Genomic DNA, 21746 nt, shown 5'->3' with positions numbered 1-21746 from the left:
CCATCTGCACCAAAGGCCTTTCTGGGTTGTAAGGCCTGAATTTTTCCATGTAACTCCTTCTCTGTAATTGGGGAATCTAATGGATTTTGGTTGTCTTTTATGGCTGTTTGTATGTCCAATTTATTGAGTATATCTTTTTGGGCGGGATTTGGTGAAATTTTATCGTATATGCAATTTGTCTTTTTGAGCTTTATTCAAATTGTTCCAGTTTTCCCAGAATTTCATAAAGTCAATAGATTCCTCAATCACAGAAAGTTGGTGCTGGATGTATTGTTCTTTTTTAGACCGTGTTGTTTGTTAGTATTGTTTTAGTGTTGCCCAATACTGAATGTGTATTTCCTGATGGTAGAGGGTCTCTGTGTTTATGGTTTGATAATTTTCCTTCCTTAAATGTTTGCACCCAGGATCAAACCATATTTCATCATTTGGCTTTTGTTTGAATTTTTTCAGGTTAGATCGGGTTGCCAATTTGTCATCTATATAGTTAATGTCTATTACAGCTTGGTTTACCCCTTGGTGATTATGGGGATATTGATAGCCAGTAAATGCAGTGATAAGTGATTGAATTGTTTTTGGATCATTTTCCCAGCAGTCTTTGGTCCATCTGTATGGTTGAATTACTGGGCTGTGTTTCCTGGTGGGAAGATTCAGCTTGTTTCAGGTAGGCTGTGATTTTGTTGTGGTCAGATAGTGTTTGTGGGCTGACTGTGAATGCTCTGAAGTGCACTGGATCTATGTCTGTAATCATGTAGTCAACAGTACTACAACCAAGAGGGGAGCTACATGTGTATTGACCATAGGAGTCTCCTCTCAGCCTCCCATTGACTATATACAGACCCGGTGACCCACAGAGCCGTAACAGTTGTGAGCCATGTTTGTTGTGTGTTGTGTCATAATTGTTTCTGGGATATATGTGGGCAGAGGAAGGCTTGTGTTAGTCAGTATGTGTTTGTCCCCCAGAGTGCTGACAGTGTCCGGTTCTGTCCCGGTTCTAGCATTCAGATCCACAGACCAGCACTCCACCCTGGGCCTGGTACACACTGATCTCTTCCTCTATAGGATGGTAAAAGTATCTTTCATTGTAATACGGGGATTCTGGTGGGGGTGGGGGGGGGGTGCATGCTATGTGTGTGTTTGTGCTTGTGTGTGTCTGTGTGTGTATGAGGATGTGTGTGTGTGTTTGTGTATGATGGTGTGTGTTACCAGGAGTGTGTTTTTACTTAAACCTGCAATAAGCGATTTCAGACCTTATAACCAATCCTGAAACTAATGTGTGCTATGTGGAGATTTCATTGAGACATAATGATATAAACCAATATCCACACAGCAGCAGCTGTGTTGCTGTTTTCTCCTCTTTTCTAAAGCTTGTTGTTGAACTGGGACTGAACAGCAGCTTTTCATTTTTTGAAAACTAGCTCGTCTCCTCCCTCGCTGTGTGAAAGCAGCGCTGTCCCCCTCCCATCCCTGAAAAAACATTCTGGTAATGGCAAAATGGATGAAGCGAGTGAGTAAACTTGTTCAACTAGTAAACTTGCTTCCTACCTCTTCACTTGTCATTGTGGGACATGTGACCTTCAGTGGGAGAAAGATCTGGCAAAGAGAGACTGGTAACCGGCAGTTAGGGTTTTCTCTGTAGGTATGTTTATATTAGCTATTAGTCTTTATGCACAGTTTGTCCTAAAGGGCTTCTGTAGCCTCAGCAGTTTTGCTGTGTGTGTTTACAAATGTGTTGCGGTTTCTGTCGCCCTCTAGTGGTCAGAAAATCACTTAGTGTAGCTTTAAAGGTTTGGCTTTCTGTGTTTCACTGGTGGTTTCTCACAGACTCTCTCTCTCTTCCTCTCTCTCTCTCTCTCCTCTCTCTCTCTCTCATGCGTGGGCGGTTGCTGAGTGTGTGGAGAGTGTGTCAGACGGTGGTTGTGTGTTTTTACTTAAAGGTTTGGCTTTCTGTGTGTTTTCACTGGTGGTTTCTCACAGATTCTCACTGTTTCTATAAGCACCTTGAGATCTCAGAGCATCTCCATTTTTACCCTGTTTTTAGGTTGTTTTACCCAAAGATTAAGACAAGTGCAATAAACTTAACTGAATTTGGTTGTTTTGCTTTTTTGTTTGTAGAAAAGAACAGATTATGGGGTTAGGGTTAGTTGCAAAACCCGAGAGCCTGTAGACTCGATGTGAGAACTTCACACACTGTGTTCTGAATTTGAAGTCACAGACAAGAAATTCACAAATATGTAAACTGATACTTAGATAAATACAATGACAGCTGCAAACTTGTAATACAACATTTACTCATAATTATTTTTTACTTGAGTTTTACTTGAGTTAACTGCATTAAAACACTGGTTGAAAGGAAACCAATTCAGTAATAATGAGAAATAAAAAAGACCATGAAGCAACATGATGGTGTGACTTACAGGTTTGATGGAAATTATGATGGAAAATTGTATAATGGCTGTAGTATTGAATGATTGTCTGCCAAGGTAGATATTGATATTTTTCTGCTCCACACAGCATTTAAGAAATGTATGCATGATCTGATGTAAATGTTTTTTTATTGTAGGTTATTATACTCGATTGTGTAATGTATATGTATATGTGTGGATATGCGTATGCATATGTTTTAATAGATGAACAATTTTGGATGCCCTGTTGAAACATGTAGCCTGACTCCCACCCAGGATAGATAGATAGATAGATAGATAGATAGATAGATAGATAGATAGATAGATAGATAGGTAGGTAGGTAGGTAGGTAGATAGGTAGGTAGGTAGATAGATAGATAGATAGATAGGTAGGTAGGTAGATAGATAGATAGATAGATAGATAGATAGATAGATAGATAGGTAGGTAGATAGATAGATAGATAGATAGATAGATAGATAGATAGATAGATAGATATCAAAGGAAGGAGGCAAGGACCTTGATTTATCAAATAACTTCAGTAATATTTTCAGTATTCAATAATTATTCCAGTCTATTTACTGGCTGGATTTTGAATATTTTGCTCAGTTCAATGTGAAATATTCTGGGTGAAAATGGCCTCAGTTATACTGTCATATTAGTTTCACATTTTCTCTAGCAGCTTTCATACACTTCCTGGAATGAATACACAATAATTATTTCATTCATTCTTGGAAAAAAAACTTTATTCATTTTTGCAAACATTCACTTTGTTCACACATCCAATCACTAAAGCCTGGTAAAGGACTCTGGTTCAATCTTTCCATCTACATATTAACTTCATCCACACAATCAATCTGTTAAACCAGTATGTCATCACTGTGGAGGAAAACAATGAATGCTCTCCCTATTGATTATAATAATAATGATTACATTTGTAGTTGACTTTTCTCAACAAAGTTACAAGGGGCCGGGAACAAAATCAACATATTAACAACTATTCAGCTATAATAAAGGGGAGACTTCTAGTGCTGCTCCATTAAGGCCCATGCAGTGGAACAGAAATAGCAGAAAATATTACAGCAACAATACAAATATGCAACAAACATAAGAACTATATAGACCACACAACAGTTTCTGTTTTCATATGAATAAATGTCAGTTTGGATACTCTCTATCACTGACTGATATAACACAAAGAAAAGGAAAGACAAAGAAAAGAGCGCCACCTACAGAAAGTCAAACTGCATCAACAGAAAATCCAAGGAAAAAGACGTCACAGTCCCGCCCACACTGTTTGATTGACAGGTGATCTCTGGGAAGTGCAGTGCAGAAACACCACAGCAATGAGCGCTGAGCAACAAAGATGGAGACAAAATAAAAAAAAACAAAATCTCACACATTGCTGCTTTAATCACTCCTGTCTACTTGAGCTTACACAACTCAGCAGTGGATCCAACATAAAGCCAAAATCCAGGATGGAGAGGCTGAGTGAATGTGGTCTGGACTCTGTGGAGGAGAGTCATGGTTTCAGAGACGCTGTAGAAGGACAGAATACCTGCTCTGTGATCCAGGTACACTCCTACTCTGGAGGACCAAGGGCCTGGGATGGGAGTTGAGATATTGTTATGTCTGAACTGATAACTATTGTTGTAATAATATAATGCCCAAGACTTGTCATTGTATCCAAATCCACTTTCATTCCCTGTTCTGCTAATATCTTTATATGCGACTGCTATTGAACCTCTCTTCCCACTCCACTCCACCTCCCAGTAACAACGTCCAGTCAGACTCTCTCTACTCAGGACCTGACAGCAGTTAATGAATCTGTCTGGGTGTCTAGAATATAACTGTTCTTTACTCATACGTGTTGCTTTTCTGTTCCCATCAGATAATGACAGCCGTGTGTGTGCTGTGTTTGGATCCAGTGTGATCTGATGTGAATATTGTAAGAATTCAGCTCTGGTCTTGGGCTCTGGTTGTGGCAGTAAAACATCCACTTCAGTCACTGTCAATGAGATCTTAGGCCATTCCTCTGTAAGAATGCCCTGTAGTTTATCTCTGGCCTCTGACACAGCTGCAGTCACATCCTCAAAGTAGCGCAGAGGACGGATATCGGTGCCGGGTGAGTCTGTAGATTCACTGAGACGTGACAGCGAGGGGTAACTGTGTAGAAAATGGATGTGATCCTCTGTGTGTGAGAGCTGCTCCAGCTCAGCGTCTTTCCTCCTCAGCTCAGCGATCTCCCGCTTCAGCTTCTCCTGAAGTTCTTCGGCCCGACTCGCTTCCTCTTTCTGCCGGGATCTGATCCGCTCCTTCGCATCGGAGCTTCTCTTCTCCATGAACCGGACCAGCTCGGTGAAGATCTTCTCACTGTCCTCCACCGCTTTATCAGCAGAGCCATTGATAGCCTCCGCCTGCTGTTGAAGCACCTTCACGTCTTTCTCTCTGTCCTGGATTCTCTGCTGGATTTGTTGCCGACTCACCCCGAGCTCTTTCTGCCTCTCGGTCCTTTCTGCTGCAGCTGAGACTTTGTCGTGGCCTTTATGTTCATCCATGGAGCAGAGAAGACAGATACACTGCTGATCAGTACGGCAGAAAACCTTCATCACCTCGTCATGACGAGAGCAGATGTTCTCCCGAAGCTTTACGGTGGCTTCCACCAGCTTGTGTTTCTTTAATGGAGCTGCATCATAGTGAGGCTGGAGGTGCTGCTCACAGTAAGAGGCCAGACACACCAGACAGGACTTGAGGGCTTTCAGCTTTCTCCCAGTGCAGACATCACAGGCCACATCTCCAGGTCCGGCATAGCAGCGATCAGGAGGAGCAGCTTGAAGTCCTGTCTTCCTCAGTTCCTCCACCAACTCTGCTAACATGGTGTTTTTCACCAGGACAGGCCTTGGTGTGAAGGTCTGTCTGCACTGGGGGCAGCTGTGGATTTTCTTCTGATCCTCTTCATCCCAGCAGCTTTTAATACAGCTCATGCAGTAGCTGTGCCCACAGGGAATAGTCACCGGATCCTTCAGTAGATCCAGACAGATGGAACAGCAGAATTTTGCCCCGTCCAGCTGAATTCCTCGCTGCGCCATTTCACTTCTCAGTGACAGTGAATGTCAGATAGTTTCACTTCTCTCAACAGAAAGAAGTTGGGCTCTGATCCAAACCAAACCTCTGTTCCTTTTCTTCATGTTCATGTGCTGATCTGCAGTGAATGGGCTTGTCAGCTCTTGCACTTCACAACATGCTCTTTACACCCATCTTTAAACTGGCAGATCTGTGAAAGGGGAGGGAACAGGAAATATGTGGACAGAATGGAACTGGCTGTATTTGAGTCCAGGAAGAAGAGGGAGGGGTGATCAGGTTTTGCTTGATTCCAGGAAGAGGAGCGGTTTGGAAGAGGCAGTGTGTGTTTAGCCCTCGTTTACAATATGAAGTGAAGATTATGACAAATAAAAATGGAATAGTTAAACTTGGGGTCAGTGAATTTAAGGGGATATTAAAAAAACAGACACCTTTTGCTCTCCCTCTCTCTCTCTCTGTCTCTCTCTCTCCCTATCTCTGTCTCCGTGCATGTGTTTTATTTTTATTTTATTTATGTTTAGATTGGATGACATTGCAAAAGTCATACTCCTCTTAAAATGAGAATGGCAAATAGTAATAATGTAAGTAATTTGTCATTACATTTCCACGGTTGTCACTGTAAAAAAAAAAAAAAAAGTCCGATTTGGAGAAAAAAGTGGAACTATTATCAGCAGTAAGGACCTGACAGAGAGAGAAGAGGAGCAGAATCCTGACAGCGGCCAACAGCTCTGTCCAGCTGCTGTCAGCTAACAGGTAACGTTACATTTGCTCTGGTAACTTTGAATCATTTTATCAGTGTTTAGACATTTGGTAAATGCCATTTCGAATCGCTGCAGTATGACGAAGGTGTAGTTAGCTGCTAGGCTAACAGGCTGCAACGTTGTCAATAGACATGCTTAGCGTTAGCCTACTTGATATGGGGAAACTGTTTGCTAACTCTATGCTCTAGCTATGTTTAGCATGCATTCTTATGATTCCTATGGATGTCAGTTTTGGGTATTGTTTCTCTGCCCAACACCTGTCATCGACCCTCATTATTAACAGTTAACTAGGGAGATTATGAGTGCATTGATTCTTGTATTGATTAATACCTTCTACCATGACAGACGTTACTGTCTTCTACTACGATTCCATTCTATTCTACAACTCTATTACTACTAGTACTACAACTCTACTGTTTTGACTGTAGCTCTACTATAGCCATACTGTACTATATATATAGTATGGCTCTACCCCACTAATGTTGACCTGGGTTCTTCTGTGTGTGTGTGTGTGTGTGTGTGTGTGTGTGTGTGTGTGTGTGTGTGTGCAGTGAGCTAGAGGTTCTTTCTGTCCTCTCTGCCCTGTCTGTCTCAGGAGCCCAGAGTGCTGGGAGCTCCTGTTCCTCTCCAGCAGAACCTGATGCAGCAGGTAGGAAGAGGGACCAGAGCCCCGTAGGCCTGATCCGTTTCAGCTTCACTTCCAATGTAGTTTGTTGAAAGTTGTCATAGTGTTCGCTTTTGACAGTCTAGTATCTTCTACTGTAGCTCTACTGTCTTCTACCCCACTGATTCACATTGAGTGAGGCAGGTTCATATGCTCCAGAGGCATGTTTTTGGTTGACTTGAGATTTTCTGTTGTTTGTCATCCTTTCTGATGATAAAGCCTTTTATCTAACCAGGACCTTGGTTCATACATTGGCAGTAAGCATGTTAGATTCTTTTTTTTTTGTTACAGTAACACCTACAGTAGATGTTTTCCTGAATCTTACCCTGTACCGACATATTCCAGCTGCTCTCTGTGAACTGGGCTCTCTAAACATCCACCTGTTATAAACTAGTGTTCCAGTTCAAAGAGGACTGGTCTTTTCTAATCACTGGACTGGTCTTCTTCAAATCTGACACTGTCTTGTAATGCTTAATACTCCTTAGTATGTTTCACCCATTTAACATGGAACATGTAGAATGAAACGTGTGTTGTGAAATAAATGTTTATTACTTTACACTACATATAACAATTTGTCTTGGATTATCTCTTAAATAAATCTCATCTGTCTTCACATTGTAGTCCATTGACCTCAAATGACTTTTCTCCATCTTACCTTGGTTATTACATTTTCCATCATTAATTACATGTTTTCCAGTCGCAAATATCAATATTGTGTTAATAACAGTGTTTTTAATTATACAAGCCAGTGTTACAAGAATATATACTGATACAGTTTTGAATGTCTTCTTTGTGAGTACTTTCTGACTAAAGCCACACATCTAGACCACATAGTCCAAGTTAATGAACATGCTGTTGCCTCAGTGCAGATTGCATTTAGAAAGTTGTCATTTCTGGGCTCATCAAGGTGCTCTGAGTGGCCTCGAAATGCTTGGTTCCGTTCAGCCAAACGGCACACAATGGCTAACGGTCTCCTAAGGACCGTTTTCCAGTGGTTGATCTCCAGGTTTATGAACTCTTGGTTAATTGAGTCGATGGTGGTACTTTATTTGAATCTCTCTGCAAGGTGGCGCCACTTCTCCATATTTTCTATGTGCTCCTGCTGAGCTCGTGAGTTTTCAGACGGTTGCTGATATTTCTCCACATCAAAGCCGTTGCTGCCCAGCTGTGTGTCTCTTTTTCTGAAGACACGACAGCTAAAACAAAACACAGCATCTGCACTGACTGAATACATTAGCCACTTCCCAATTTCATCAGTTCAGGCAAACTTTCCTTAAAGCGGCCATCTTCCTTCTTCCTCTTTCTCTTCTCAGATCCACTTTGAAAAGGCTTCATCTCTAGATAGTGACTGTCTGTCTCTGATGGTAACTCAAATTGCTTCGTCATTTGATTTGGCGCAAATGCAGCATGCAAAGGTGGAATAGTCCATTAAATGTGAAATGTGGGTGATAATAAATATTGGCAAATATAGATATTTAATTGGATAGGCCCACATTTACATGTAGACAGGAACAAGAAACAAGTGACAAGAAAGGAAAAATATTTTATAAATAAAAAATAAAAATAAAAAGATCACAAGGCCCTTTGGCGGACGAGGCCCCCAAGCAATTGCCTTCCTTACCTTGTGGTAAAACCTCCTATGGTAATGTCACCTGTTAGCTGACAGCAGCTGGACAGAGCTGTTGGCAGCTGTCAGGATTCTGCTCCTCTTCTCTCTCTGTCAGGTCCTTACTGCTGATAATATTTCCACTTTTTTCTCAAAATATTATGACTTTATTCTCGTACTATTTCCACTTTTTCCTCGAAATCTTACATTTTTATGTTTTTTTACAGTGACAACCATGGAAATGACAAATTCTTTACATTATTACTTGCCGTTATTTGCCATTCTCATCTTAAGAATGGTATGACTTTTGCAATGTCATCCAATCTAAACATAAATTTAAAAAAAAAATTGCTATGGTAGTCTATATTTTTGGCTGGTTTCGGTTGCTCTTGGGCTGGAAAGCTTTGCCTGACCTGGCAACCCTGCATCGGTTGGCATTCGGCACAACCCGCCTGTCAGTAGAGCACGTCTGCAGCGATCAGACAGCCAATCACAGAAGACAACAGCTACTCTCTAACCCCGCCCACAAAGTCTCAAAGTTCACGTGAGAGCACAGAAAATGTTGCTCTGGCTCTAATCTTTTCTACTCTTGAATATTGAACCTAAATAAACACCATGTTGCTGTTGTCACAAATGCCTCTGTAGTTACTAAGTCAGATTTATTTCCATTTTTGAAGATGGGTGTAATCAATCCTTGGGTCCAGATGTCAGGGAAATGATTCAATAGTTTGAGTAGGGCTTTATGGAAGTTGCTATCAGCGGGCTTAATCATTTCATTCAGTATGCCATCTGCACCAAAGGCCTTTCTGGGTTGTAAGGCCTGAATTTTTCCATGTAACTCCTTCTCTGTAATTGGGGAATCTAATGGATTTTGGTTGTCTTTTATGGCTGTTTGTATGTCCAATTTATTGAGTATATCTTTTTGGGTGGGATTTGGTGAAATTTTATCGTATATGCAATTTGTCTGTTTGAGTTTTATTCAAATTGTTCCAGTTTTCCCAGAATTTCATAAAGTCAATAGATTCCTCAATCACAGAAAGTTGGTGCTGGATGTATTGTTCTTTTTTAGACCGTGTTGTTTGTTAGTATTGTTTTAGTGTTGCCCAATACTGAATGTGTATTTCCTGATGGTAGAGGGTCTCTGTGTTTATGGTTTGATAATTTTCCTTCCTTAAATGTTTGCACCCAGGATCAAACCATATTTCATCATTTGGCTTTTGTTTGAATTTTTTCAGGTTAGATTGGGTTGCCAATTTGTCATCTATATAGTTAATGTCTATTACAGCTTGGTTTACCCCTTGGTGATTATGGGGATATTGATAGCCAGTAAATGCAGTGATAAGTGATTGAATTGTTTTTGGATCATTTTCCCAGCAGTCTTTGGTCCATCTGTATGGTTGAATTACTGGGCTGTGTTTCCTGGTGGGAAGATTCAGCTTGTTTCAGGTAGGCTGTGATTTTGTTGTGGTCAGATAGTGTTTGTGGGCTGACTGTGAATGCTCTGAAGTGCACTGGATCTATGTCTGTAATCATGTAGTCAACAGTACTACAACCAAGAGGGGAGCTACATGTGTATTGACCATAGGAGTCTCCTCTCAGCCTCCCATTGACTATATACAGACCCGGTGACCCACAGAGCCGTAACAGTTGTGTGCCATGTTTGTTGTGTGTTGTGTCATAATTGTTTCTGGGATATATGTGGGCAGAGGAAGGCTTGTGTTAGTCAGTATGTGTTTGTCCCCCAGAGTGCTGACAGTGTCCGGTTCTGTCCCGGTTCTAGCATTCAGATCCACAGACCAGCACTCCACCCTGGGCCTGGTACACACTGATCTCTTCCTCTATAGGATGGTAAAAGTATCTTTCATTGTAATACGGGGATTCTGGTTGGGGGGGATGCATGTTATGTGTGTGTTTGTGCTTGTGTGTGTCTGTGTGTGTATGAGGATGTGTGTGTGTGTTTGTGTATGATGGTGTGTGTTACCAGGAGTGTGTTTTTACTTAAACCTGCAATAAGCGATTTCAGACCTTATAACCAATCCTGAAACTAATGTGTGCTATGTGGAGATTTCATTGAGACATAATGATATAAACCAATATCCACACAGCAGCAGCTGTGTTGCTGTTTTCTCCTCTTTTCTAAAGCTTGTTGTTGAACTGGGACTGAACAGCAGTTTTTCATTTTTTGAAAACTAGCTCGTCTCCTCCCTCGCTGTGTGAAAGCAGCGCTGTCCCCCTCCCATCCCTGAAAAAACATTCTGGTAATGGCAAAATGGATGAAGCGAGTGAGTAAACTTGTTCAACTAGTAAACTTGCTTCCTACCTCTTCACTTGTCATTGTGGGACATGTGACCTTCAGTGGGAGAAAGATCTGGCAAAGAGAGACTGGTAACCGGCAGTTAGGGTTTTCTCTGTAGGTATGTTTATATTAGCTATTAGTCTTTATGCACGGTTTGTCCTAAAGGGCTTCTGTAGCCTCAGCAGTTTTGCTGTGTGTGTTTACAAATGTGTTGCGGTTTCTGTCGCCCTCTAGTGGTCAGAAAATCACTCAGTGTAGCTTTAAAGGTTTGGCTTTCTGTGTTTCACTGGTGGTTTCTCACAGACTCTCTCTCTCTCTCTTCCTCTCTCTCTCTCTCTCCTTCTCCTTCTCTCTCTCTCTCTCATGCGTGGGTGTTTCCTGAGTGTGTGGAGAGTGTGTCAGACGGTGGTTGTGTGTTTTTACTTAAAGGTTTGGCTTTCTGTGTGTTTCCACTGGTGGTTTCTCACAGATTCTCACTGTTTCTATAAGCATCTTCAGATCTCTGAGCATCTCCATTTTTACTCTGTTTTTGGGGACTTTTACCCAAAGATTAAGACAAGTGCAATAAACTGAACCAAAATTTGCTTGTTTTGCTTTTTTGTTTGTAGGAAAGAACAGATTATGGGGTTAGGGTTAGTTGCAAAACCCGAGAGCCTGTAGACTCGATGTGAGAACTTCACACACTGTGTTCTGAATTTGAAGTCACAGACAAGAAATTCACAAATATGTAAACTGATACTTAGATAAATACAATGACAGCTGCAAACTTGTAATACAACATTTACTCATATTTATTTTTTACTTGAGTTTTACTTGAGTTAACTGCTTTAAAACACTGGTTGAAAGGAAACCAATTCAGTAATAATGAGAAATAAAAAAGGCAATGAAGCAACATGATGGTGTGACTTACAGTTTTGATGGAAATTATGATGGAAAATTTTAGAATGGCTGTAGTATTGAATGTTTGTCTGCCAAGGTAGATATTGATATTTTTCTGCTCCACACAACATTTAAGATATTTATGCATGATCTAAGGTAAAAAATGTTTATTGTATGTTATGTATGTATGTGTTATGTATGTAATGTATATGTATATGCGTACATATGCGTATGTATATGTGAATGTTTTAATGGATGAACAATTTTGGATGCCCTGTTGAAACATGTAGCCTGACTGATAGATAGATAGATAGATAGATAGATAGATAGATAGATAGATAGATAGATAGATAGATATCAAAGGAAGGAGGCAAGGACCTTGATTTATGAAATAACTTCAGTAATATTTTCAGTATTCAATAATTATTCCAGTCTATTTACTGGCTGGATTTTGAATATTTTGCTCAGTTCAATGTGAAATATTCTGGGTGAAAATGGCCTCAGTTATACTGTCATATTAGTTTCACATTTTCTCTAGCAGCTTTCATACACTTCCTGGAATGAATACACAAGAAATATTTCATTCATTCTTGGAAAAAAAACTTTATTCATTTTTGCAAACATTCAATTTGTTCACACATCCAATCACTAAAGCCTGGTAAAGGACTCTGGTTCAATCTTTCCATCTACATATTAACTTCATCCACACAATCAATCTGTTAAACCAGTATGTCATCACTGTGGAGGAAAACAATGAATGCTCTCCCTATTGATTATAATAATAATGATTACATTTGTAGTTCACTTTTCTCAACAAAGTCACAAGGGGCCGGGAACAAAATCAACATATTAACAACTATTCAGCTATAATAAAGGGGAGACTTCTAGTGCTGCTCCATTAAGGCCCATGCAGTGGAACAGAAATAGCAGAAAATATTACAGCAACAATACAAATATGCAACAAACATAAGAACTATATAGACCACACAACAGTTTCTGTTTTCATATGAATAAATGTCAGTTTGGATACTCTCTATCACTGACTGATATAACACAAAGAAAAGGAAAGACAAAGAAAAGAGCGCCACCTACAGAAAGTCAAACTGCATCAACAGAAAATCCAAGGAAAAAGACGTCACAGTCCCGCCCACACTGTTTGATTGACAGGTGATCTCTGGGAAGTGCAGTGCAGAAACACCACAGCAATGAGCGCAGGGCAACAAAGATGGAGACAAAATAAAGAAAACAAAATCTCACTCATTGCTGCTTTAATCACTCCTGTCTACTTGAGCTTACACAACTCAGCAGTGTCTCCATAATAATGAAGCCACAGTCCAGGATGGAGAGGCTGAGTGAATGTGGTCTGGACTCTGTGGAGGAGAGTCATGGTTTCATCCAAATAGACTTTCATTCCCTGTTCTGCTAATATCTTTATATGCGACTGCTATTGAACCTTCCTTCCCACTCCTCTCCACCTCCCAGTAACAACGTCCAGTCAGACTCTCTCTACTCAGGACTTGATAGCAGCTAATGAATCTGTCTGGGTGACTAGAATATAACTGTTCTTTAGTCATTAATGTTGCTTTTCTGTTCCCATCAGATAATGACAGCCGTCTGCCTGCTGTGTTTGGATCCAGTGTGACTTGATGTGAATATTGTAAGAATTCAGCTCTGGTCTTGGGCTCTGGTTGTGGCAGTAAAACATCCACTTCAGTCACTGTCAATGAGATCTTAGGCCATTCCTCTGTAAGAATGCCCTGTAGTTTATCTCTGGCCTCTGAAGGAAATATGTGGACAGAATGGAACTGGCTGTATTTGAGTCCAGGAAGTAGAGGGAGGGGTGATCAGGTTTTGCTTGATTCCAGGAAGAGGTGTCATGATTGGTCATGGCAGCCCCTCCTTTCCCTGGGTGTTGTCAGTCTCCCCCTGTCTGTTTGATCCTCTTGTTTCTCTCCCTGGTCTGTGTTCTGTGTGTGCATGTGGGCGTGGTTGTTCCTTCCTGCAGGCAGCCCAGGTGTCTTCCATTCCCTCATCAGACTCCCTCCATAAAAGCCCCGGTCTCTCTTCTGATCGTCGCCAGATCGTCCCGTCGACCGCGGTGGTAGCGAACGTCTTCGGCCGGTTAGTTTCTAGTTTTTGATTCTGTGCTTGTGTTCCTGTTCTTATGCTGTTTTTTCCTGTGCCCGGATTCCCTCGCCTGTGTTAGCCTGCTCGCCTGCCTGCTGCACTTAACCTGCTCTCCCGTCCGGTGATCCTGTCGGCCTGCTCTTCCGCCGGCTTGCCTCAGGGCTCGTGTGTTCCTCGGTCCGGTGTTTCGGGTCGCCGGTCCGACCTCCACCGGCGTCCTGACTGGGAACTCCTCACCTTCACCTCGCCACCGTCACCTGCACGGCACCTCGTGGGATCCCAGGAAGCACAGCCCCCTCCCCTCTGCACATTATTCACTGTGTCACCATTAAAACTTGTTGAACTTTGGACAGTTGCGATTGGTGTCTGCTTTTGGGTCTGATCTCTGTGAACTCGTAACAAGAGGAGCGGTTTGGAAGAGGCAGTGTGTGTTTAGCCCTCGTTTACAATATGAAGTGAAAATTATGACAAATAAAAATGGAATAGTTAAACTTGGGGTCAGTGAATGTAATGAGATGTTAAAAAAGACACCTTTTGCGCTCTCTCTCTCTCTCTCTCTCTCTCATGCGTGGGTGTTTCCTGAGTGTGTGGAGAGTGTGTCAGACGGTGGTTGTGTGTTTTTACTTAAAGGTTTGGCTTTCTGTGTGTTTTCACTGGTGGTTTCTCACAGATTCTCACTGTTTCTATAAGCACCCTGAGGCAGTGTGTGTTTAGCCCTCGTTTAAAATATGAACTTAAGATTATTAAAATAAAAATTTAATTCTTAAACTTGCACATGTACAATGTGTAGGTCATTTTTACCCTGTTCTTGGGTTGTTTTACTCAAAGATTAAGGCAAGTGCAATAAACTGAACCAAAATTGGTTGTTTTGCTTTTTTGTTTGGAGATAAAAAAAACAAAGTTTGGGCAATTAAAACACACAGCACAGCACACAAAGGAAGAATGGCACTTGTTATTGGAAGTAAATACGTTTTATGTATTTATCTTGTATGTATAGTACACAAATTCTGAGTGTGTCTGTGAGGGAGAGGCTACATAATATAATACTTCAATGGGGAACACACTGAGAACAACATACTCCAACAATACTCTATGTAGTTGCAGCATGTTTTCAGTCATGCCAACACATGAAGTGAACAGGTAATGAACGCCTTTTGTTTTGACTCACATCTGTCACATCTGAAACGTTAATAATGGAGTAATAATTTAATCTTTGAAACACAATGTATTGTTCATATAGGCTAGGTACTGCAGTAATCGTTACTGTCACTTTAAGAAACTCCCTAGAAACACACTGATAAGAAGTTAAGAAACACACAGTGCTATGGCTTTATTAAGTAAGACACACAAGAGCCAATACATTAGAATCAGATCCTGAAAAGTAGATATGCAAATCCGATAAAGAAAATAAAGTCAGATACAGTGCATATAGGTTAGGTATTGCAGTAATTGTTACTGTCTCTTTAAGAAACTACGCTGCCTGTGTTCTGTCCTCGTGCATTTGTTTACTTACATACTGAAAGCTAATGTTTATCCGGTATCTTATAAATGTATTGTTGATGCTAAAAAACAACCTTCTTGGAGACATATGGTGTTTTTTGTTCAGAAAGTTGAACTACATGAAATCACATGGAAGTGGTGGTTGCTAATTCACTGCTTTGCAACAAGAACACAACGTTTTTCTTTGTGACTGTGAGATATTCCTTCATCACTTGTTCACACTAGCACAGCAGGTCTTCATTGGACTTTACGTCTGGGAATATGTCTGCTTCAGCACAGGCTTTCATTTCCCCCGTGGAAGAGACATTTTCCATGTTGTCACGTTAAAGACAGATAGTAATGTTGTAGGAAAGCCACAAGGGGGCAGTATCATCATATTTTAGCTGCAGGCTCACACCAGCACTAAGTTCATGCTCAAGCCTCAAAGCCTTTTCCTTTCTGTCCACTAGGTGGCCTCACTTCATTTCTCAATATACTAGCTGTGTCCCTCCTGAACCCTAAATGATGTTAACTTCACTGTCTACAGGACACAGAATACACATTCACATTCACCAACATAACTTTATGTTTGGACATACATATTTGGAATACACACTGCTGTATACAGTGATGTAGTGGTAAGTACAAAGGATCATCATAAGGCAAACAGCCACCAAAATAACAAAAATCAATTTTCAGAAAAGCATTAATTCATGCTTTTTTTTCCCATTAAAAGACCTCATGTTCATATAACATATGAGTTTGACTTTATGGATGAATTCATATTGATTTGTGTCAGTTAAAACAAATAAAAAGGTGGGTAAACTGAGACTGTCTGTGTTTCCCCTCCACTACATCCCTGCCTGGATGTTTTTACAACAGTCACTGCAATCCATTAGTGTCTGCCAGCCAAGCAGACACATGATACACAGATATGGAGATGCATTAGCAGATGCAGATGAAGCTGCTCACTTTACTGCAGAGACTCTGCACATTTTTACACTGCTGCACCACCTTAACCCTAACCTTAACCAAAGCTGTGTTACTTGCCTAAACTCGACGGCCCATTAGCCGACCTTGTCATGTGACAAACAGGTGAAAATAGCTGGTCCAGTTAGTGCTGCTGTCACATAATCCGTTCATGATGGAGGAATGGAATCTTTACTTCATTTGAGCCCACAACACAAAATCTGCATTTCAGAGTTCATGCTTATTCCCAAACCTTTTTTGAGACTGTGTTGGAAACACAAACACAAGTTGATTTTTGCACATTTGGAAAAAAACATTTTGCAGGTTACACAGCACATGTGCCAATGGTTGGCATCCCCCGGGTGACAAATCTTTCTCTGCAAGGGGAGGATTACACCCAAAATGACAAATGTGAAAATCGGAGATACAAGGTTCCCTGGGGACTCCAAGAATATAAAATATACTTTTATATTTTATACTTGACAAGCACATCAGACAGAGATGAATATTTATCTCAGCTGTCGCTGGAAAGAGAAAAAAAAACAACAACTGTTGGCTGGGTCCTGGGTCTATGAGATGTTTGATGGTTTGATTGTGAACTCTCTTTCTTCAACATGTTTGATGCTCTCTCTCTCTTTCTTTCTTTCTTTCTTTCTTTCTCAAACTGATATCTGCATTTCATCAGTCAGTTGAGTGCTGTTGTTCTTCTTCTCTGCCTCATATTCCAACAAAAAACAGTAGTATGACACCAGTGTTTGTGTTTCATTTATTTCCATGCACAACCTCAACGTCCAGCTTCAAAGGCGACGAGCTAAATGAATGTCTTGTTACTATGTGACAACATTTTATAGTCCACTGTGCCGTATATTTCATGTTTATTGTGTGTGTGTGTGTGTGCGTGTGTGTGTGTGTGTGGTGAAGATGATAAATAAACATACTGTTTAAGAAGGTTTTGCTGTAAAAAGTAATTTCCTGGGCCATCTTGATAAGATTTGTGGGATTTTGCTTTCAACCTGTAAAAATAAACAGAGACAGACACAAGAAGACCAAAATATTTCACAACTATTGAATGTGAGTCTTTTAAGCTGCGTCAATGACTCACATGGATGGTGCGACTTCCTGTGAGATTAGAGGTTTTGACTGATAATCTGTTACAGTCTAGTTATGTGGTTAAATGTGTGAGATCCCGTCCGTTCTTCATCATCTAGTGTGAGATTATTCACAACTGAGACCAAAAAAATCATTGAAATCTGTTGTTATGCGTGTGATACAATGTTTTTTTTTAAAATTGATTAGGACTTTGAAAGTTTTCTAGTGTGTCCCTCAGCTCACATGTCCATCTCTCTTAAGGCCGATTCACATCTAGAACAAGATCGCAATCTTTATATGCGACTGCTATTGAAACTCCCTCCCCACTCCTCTCCACCTCCCAGTAACAACGTCCAGTCAGACTCTAAATAGAACGTCTGTGTTCCCACTACAGCAATAACTATAAAAACCTCCAAAACTATAACTATAGAGGCCCATTCACATAGAAGGATAACTATAAAGAGAACTATAACTATAAAAAGATCTCAATAGAACGTCTGTGTTCCCACTACAACAACTATAAAAACATCCAAAATGAGCCATTCACATCTAGAATGATAAAGATAACTATCATGGTCGTTCCTTGTTAAATCAATATTCCACTTAGTTTTAACATGGAGGTTATTCAGCACTGGACCGCCATGAAAACCACAATAAAAGCAGGATCTGTTGTTGAATCTGTTCACCAACGTGTTCAATGTCAGTTTCCATTCAAATGAATGGGAAGTAAAAATCTGAACGCTACAAACTGGTCCAGCTGCATCTGATCCTGGTGAGGAGATTATATTCTGGTTTTCATGGTGATCCAGTTTTTATCCTATTAAAACCACATTGCATTGAAAAGTCCTAGATATTTAGTTTTCTTTAACATATTAAATTGATACTGGACTCTTGATTTGTTCTGACTTGACTTGCTGTTCTACATTGAGACTTGAGACTTGACATTAATGACATGGACTTGACTTGGACTTGACTTGCTGTTCTACATTGAGACTTGAGACTTGACATTAATGACATGGACTTGACTTGGACTTGACTTGGTAATCTACATGTAGACTTGGGATTTGACTTGGACTTGACTTGGGACTGGAGCGAAGTTGACTTGGTCACACCTCTGGTGCGCACCAATACTCTGATTACTGGGAGTAATCAGTTTAAGGCAATGTTTTAATTGCAACGTTCACATGGTTCAAAGTAATAACTCTTTTTTAACATGGACTCTTTGAAATAATGGGTCTGCCGTTCTCCGCTCCACTGCATCATGTTCTCTGGTTTGTAAATACAACATCTGGGTTACTGTGTCTGCTGACCTTTGACCTGCGCAGGTTGAAAAAGCTCAAATAAATCTGACTAAGGCGTTTACATGCCCCGATAAACGGAAAGATTGAGCAGAAATCTAGTTGTGTTGTAGGTGTTCAGCATGGGTTTGAATCTGGCCCGCTCCCTTTGCTGCATGGCATCATCTCTCTCTCCCTCCAGATCCTGTCTCTCTTTACTGTGACTGTCTGATAATAAAGCAGAAATGCTAAAAATGAAGATTTCAAAAAGAAATCTATCTGTGTTAACTGGGTTATGATAGTATGATGTTAAAGGCGTGTACATGCCAATTTCAGTGGTTGAGGTATTGCCTTAACTGGGTTAAGATTCAGTGATTTGTGTGTATGCAAAGATTCACTTTTGGTTGCACACATTTCTATAGGAGTTGAAGAGCGCTCGACCTTCAACACCAGCTGTTTCAGGTTTGATTTTCTACCAGATCTCCTTATCAATAATAGAAACAAAGGTCAAATCACTTGTGGAGAAAGCATGGCTGTGGACACAGAGTGAATTCATATTATCTGAGCCTGTGTTTGTTTTGTTTGCATGTGTTCAGACCGCCTCAGACTGGTTTTCACAAACCTGGAACGACTGAACGACAAGCAGTGACAGACATCTCACTCTGTGCTACTTTGAGAGCTTTCTTGTCTTGACTGAATACACAACAAATTATATAAATGCACTTTATTTGATGTATATTAAAATAAATAATACAGAATTGAAATAGAACTGGAAGACAAAACACTGTCTTTGTCAAATGAGGAGAGATGAATAGAAAAAAGACAGCAAATTTGTCAGCAGAGGAGAGAGAGTGTGTGTGTGTGTGTGTGTGTGTGTGTGTGTGCGTGCGCTGACATGCCCCACTTTAAATGCCAAAGTCATCATCAAAGACATCATCAGCCATCATCAGTCACTAACTTCACAAACAGAAGACACTGAGAAGAAACAAATGAAAGGAAGATTAGCAGTGAGTTTATGAGGAAATGAGTGTGAGGAACAACAAATGAAGGAGGGGGAAGAACAGAAAATGAAGGAGGGTGAGGAGCAGAGTGAGCAGGTGGAAGAGCAGAGGAAGCTGCTGGACATGGCGGCTCAGGAGGAGTTCAACCCGCTTAACATCAAACTTCAGCAGAGGACTAAACTGTTTGAGGAGCGGCTCGTGGAGATCGAAGAGCTCAGGAAGGAGTTTGAGAAGGATAAAAGGGAGCTTTGGAAGGAAAGAGTCATCGGCAGCAAATATAAACTGGTGGTGGACAAGACATACGCCCGAGTCAAGGTGGAACAAGCAAAGGTGGAGCAGAGAGAGAAGGAAGCCGCAAAACTTATGAAGGACGACGAGCTTAAGGCGGCCGAGCCGGACGAGCGCACCGCAATGCTATCAAAGACCCGGGAGAAGATATCAAAGGCTTTAGAGGTCGTCGAGCGGGAGACGCTTCCCTCTGTGGAACAGAATAAGATCGATAACCTCCGAGCGGCCTTAACTGAGAGCGAGAGGAAGAGAAGCCTTCTGCAGGAAGCCGTGGACAAGCTCCGGGCTGAGAGCGCCAGGACGGAGCGGGAAAAGGAGAAGGCCGCATGGCAGAACGGTCCTGAGGTGTCTGAGCTGGAGATCGCCGCGAGAGAGAGAGAGAGAGAGAGAGAGAGAGAGAGCGAGGCGAAGAGAGTCCTTCAGCACGACGCCACGGGAAAACTCAAGAACGGTACACGTCGGACGGAGAAGGACAGAGAGACGGAGAGAGACGAGTGGAGCCGCCGACGCAGAAGTCTGGAGGACGAGCCGGTCGCCCTCAAGAAGCGGCTGTGTGATGGACCGAGCAAGCAGGCACGAGGACACAAGATAGAGTGCAAAATTAAGGGTTTTATTTACCCCAAAAAAAGGCAAAGGGTAACAAAACCAATTGTGAATTACAAAGAAAATAATGAAAACATAACTGTTGTGGGCTCAAAATATAATGCAAGTAACTGAACAGAAAAATGTAACTGAACAGAAACAAGGGCCTCCTCATAAATGGCAGAGTATATATAGACCTGGCCAGGTACATTTACACAAAGGGGAATAAATTAATTAATTTATAAACAAGGAAAATGACTATATTCAAATCAATTTAACATAAGTAATGAACATACTTAATATAAAGACATTTGCATTTAAATTAATTAACAATCAGGTTTTAACTACTAAATAAATACATTTACACAACAAAAAAAAAGGTGACACCCCCCCCCCCGTTCCAGAGCACTTGGTTTGATCGGACACCCCTCTTCCGGTATAATAGTGCAGTCCAAATGGTAGGTGCGTCTTGGCAGTTTGGATGCCGGTGGACATGCAAGTAAGTGGAAGAGTGTTACGTTATATAAATGCAAAATAATTAACAGCAAAATGATAAAAACATGTTTAACTAAAATGCGTGCACTCAAATTAGAAACATGTAATATCGATAATGCTACAGTAATAAAGTTTGAGCATGTTGTTGAAACAAAAGCTATGTGTCGTGTCGTTATGTGGTTTGTGCATGTGTATTATGAATGTAAACGTGCCACAACTAACCAAATGTGAACAAAGGAAAAGAGGTGAGGTAAGGGAGTGAGATTGGATTTTACTAACACTTTTATGTGCGGCGATTTGGTGCAGCCATCACAGGCTGGATGAGTCCCGGCATCAGCGGGCGCTCAGTCAGGAGGACCGTGTCAGCAACAAGTCATGGACCTTCAGGCCGAGCTGAGGATCGCCTAGATTCCGTTATCGAGGACCGGCAGAGACAGACGGGCCGTGTCATCGGGCTTTCAAAAGGCCACGTCTGCCCAGAGGGAGGTGGAGGAGCAGCTGAGATCACGCCTAAGTGAATCTGAGAGCAAACGGGCTTCTCTCCTCAGTAACAAACAACAGGCCCTGACCGCCATGGAGCAAATGAGGTCCAGCCTGCAGAAGATGGAACATGAGAGCAAGACCACCAAGAAGCAGCTGGAGATGACGCCGTTCAACCCGGAAAACTCCAAAAAGGTCGCTGAGGTGTATCCGGCCTCCGTTCCGGAGCTAAAGAGCCAGCTGAAGTCCGACAAAGCCGCCGTTTCGGAGCT

The 21746-nt window shown here is 41.3% G+C and overlaps 1 protein-coding gene across 1 annotated transcript; it reads right to left on the bottom strand.

Annotated features, from left to right (window-relative positions):
- Nucleotides 1-3132: 3132 nt before the first annotated feature.
- LOC139662721 (E3 ubiquitin/ISG15 ligase TRIM25-like) lies at nucleotides 3133-5638 on the bottom strand. The gene has a single exon (XM_071541445.1). It carries the CDS (start codon nucleotides 5487-5489, stop codon nucleotides 3825-3827), a length of 1665 nt encoding a protein of 554 aa, XP_071397546.1. The 5' UTR covers nucleotides 5490-5638; the 3' UTR covers nucleotides 3133-3824.
- Between the last annotated feature and the right edge of the window lie 16108 nt (nucleotides 5639-21746).

This window comes from Centroberyx affinis, unplaced genomic scaffold (assembly GCF_046629955.1).
Source record: "Centroberyx affinis isolate AG114_WGS23_722 - 3 ecotype Tasmania unplaced genomic scaffold, CSIRO-AGI_Caff_v1 ptg003878l_1, whole genome shotgun sequence".
Taxonomy (NCBI): domain Eukaryota; kingdom Metazoa; phylum Chordata; class Actinopteri; order Beryciformes; family Berycidae; genus Centroberyx; species Centroberyx affinis.
The sequence above is the reverse complement of the archived record's forward strand: the minus strand, read 5'-3'. Positions and strand labels throughout refer to the sequence as shown.

Bases quoted from the DNA above. Each gene is read 5' to 3' on its own strand.
- LOC139662721 (XM_071541445.1), bottom strand. From the start codon at position 5,489: ATGGCGCAGCGAGGAATTCAGCTGGACGGGGCAAAATTCTGCTGTTCC.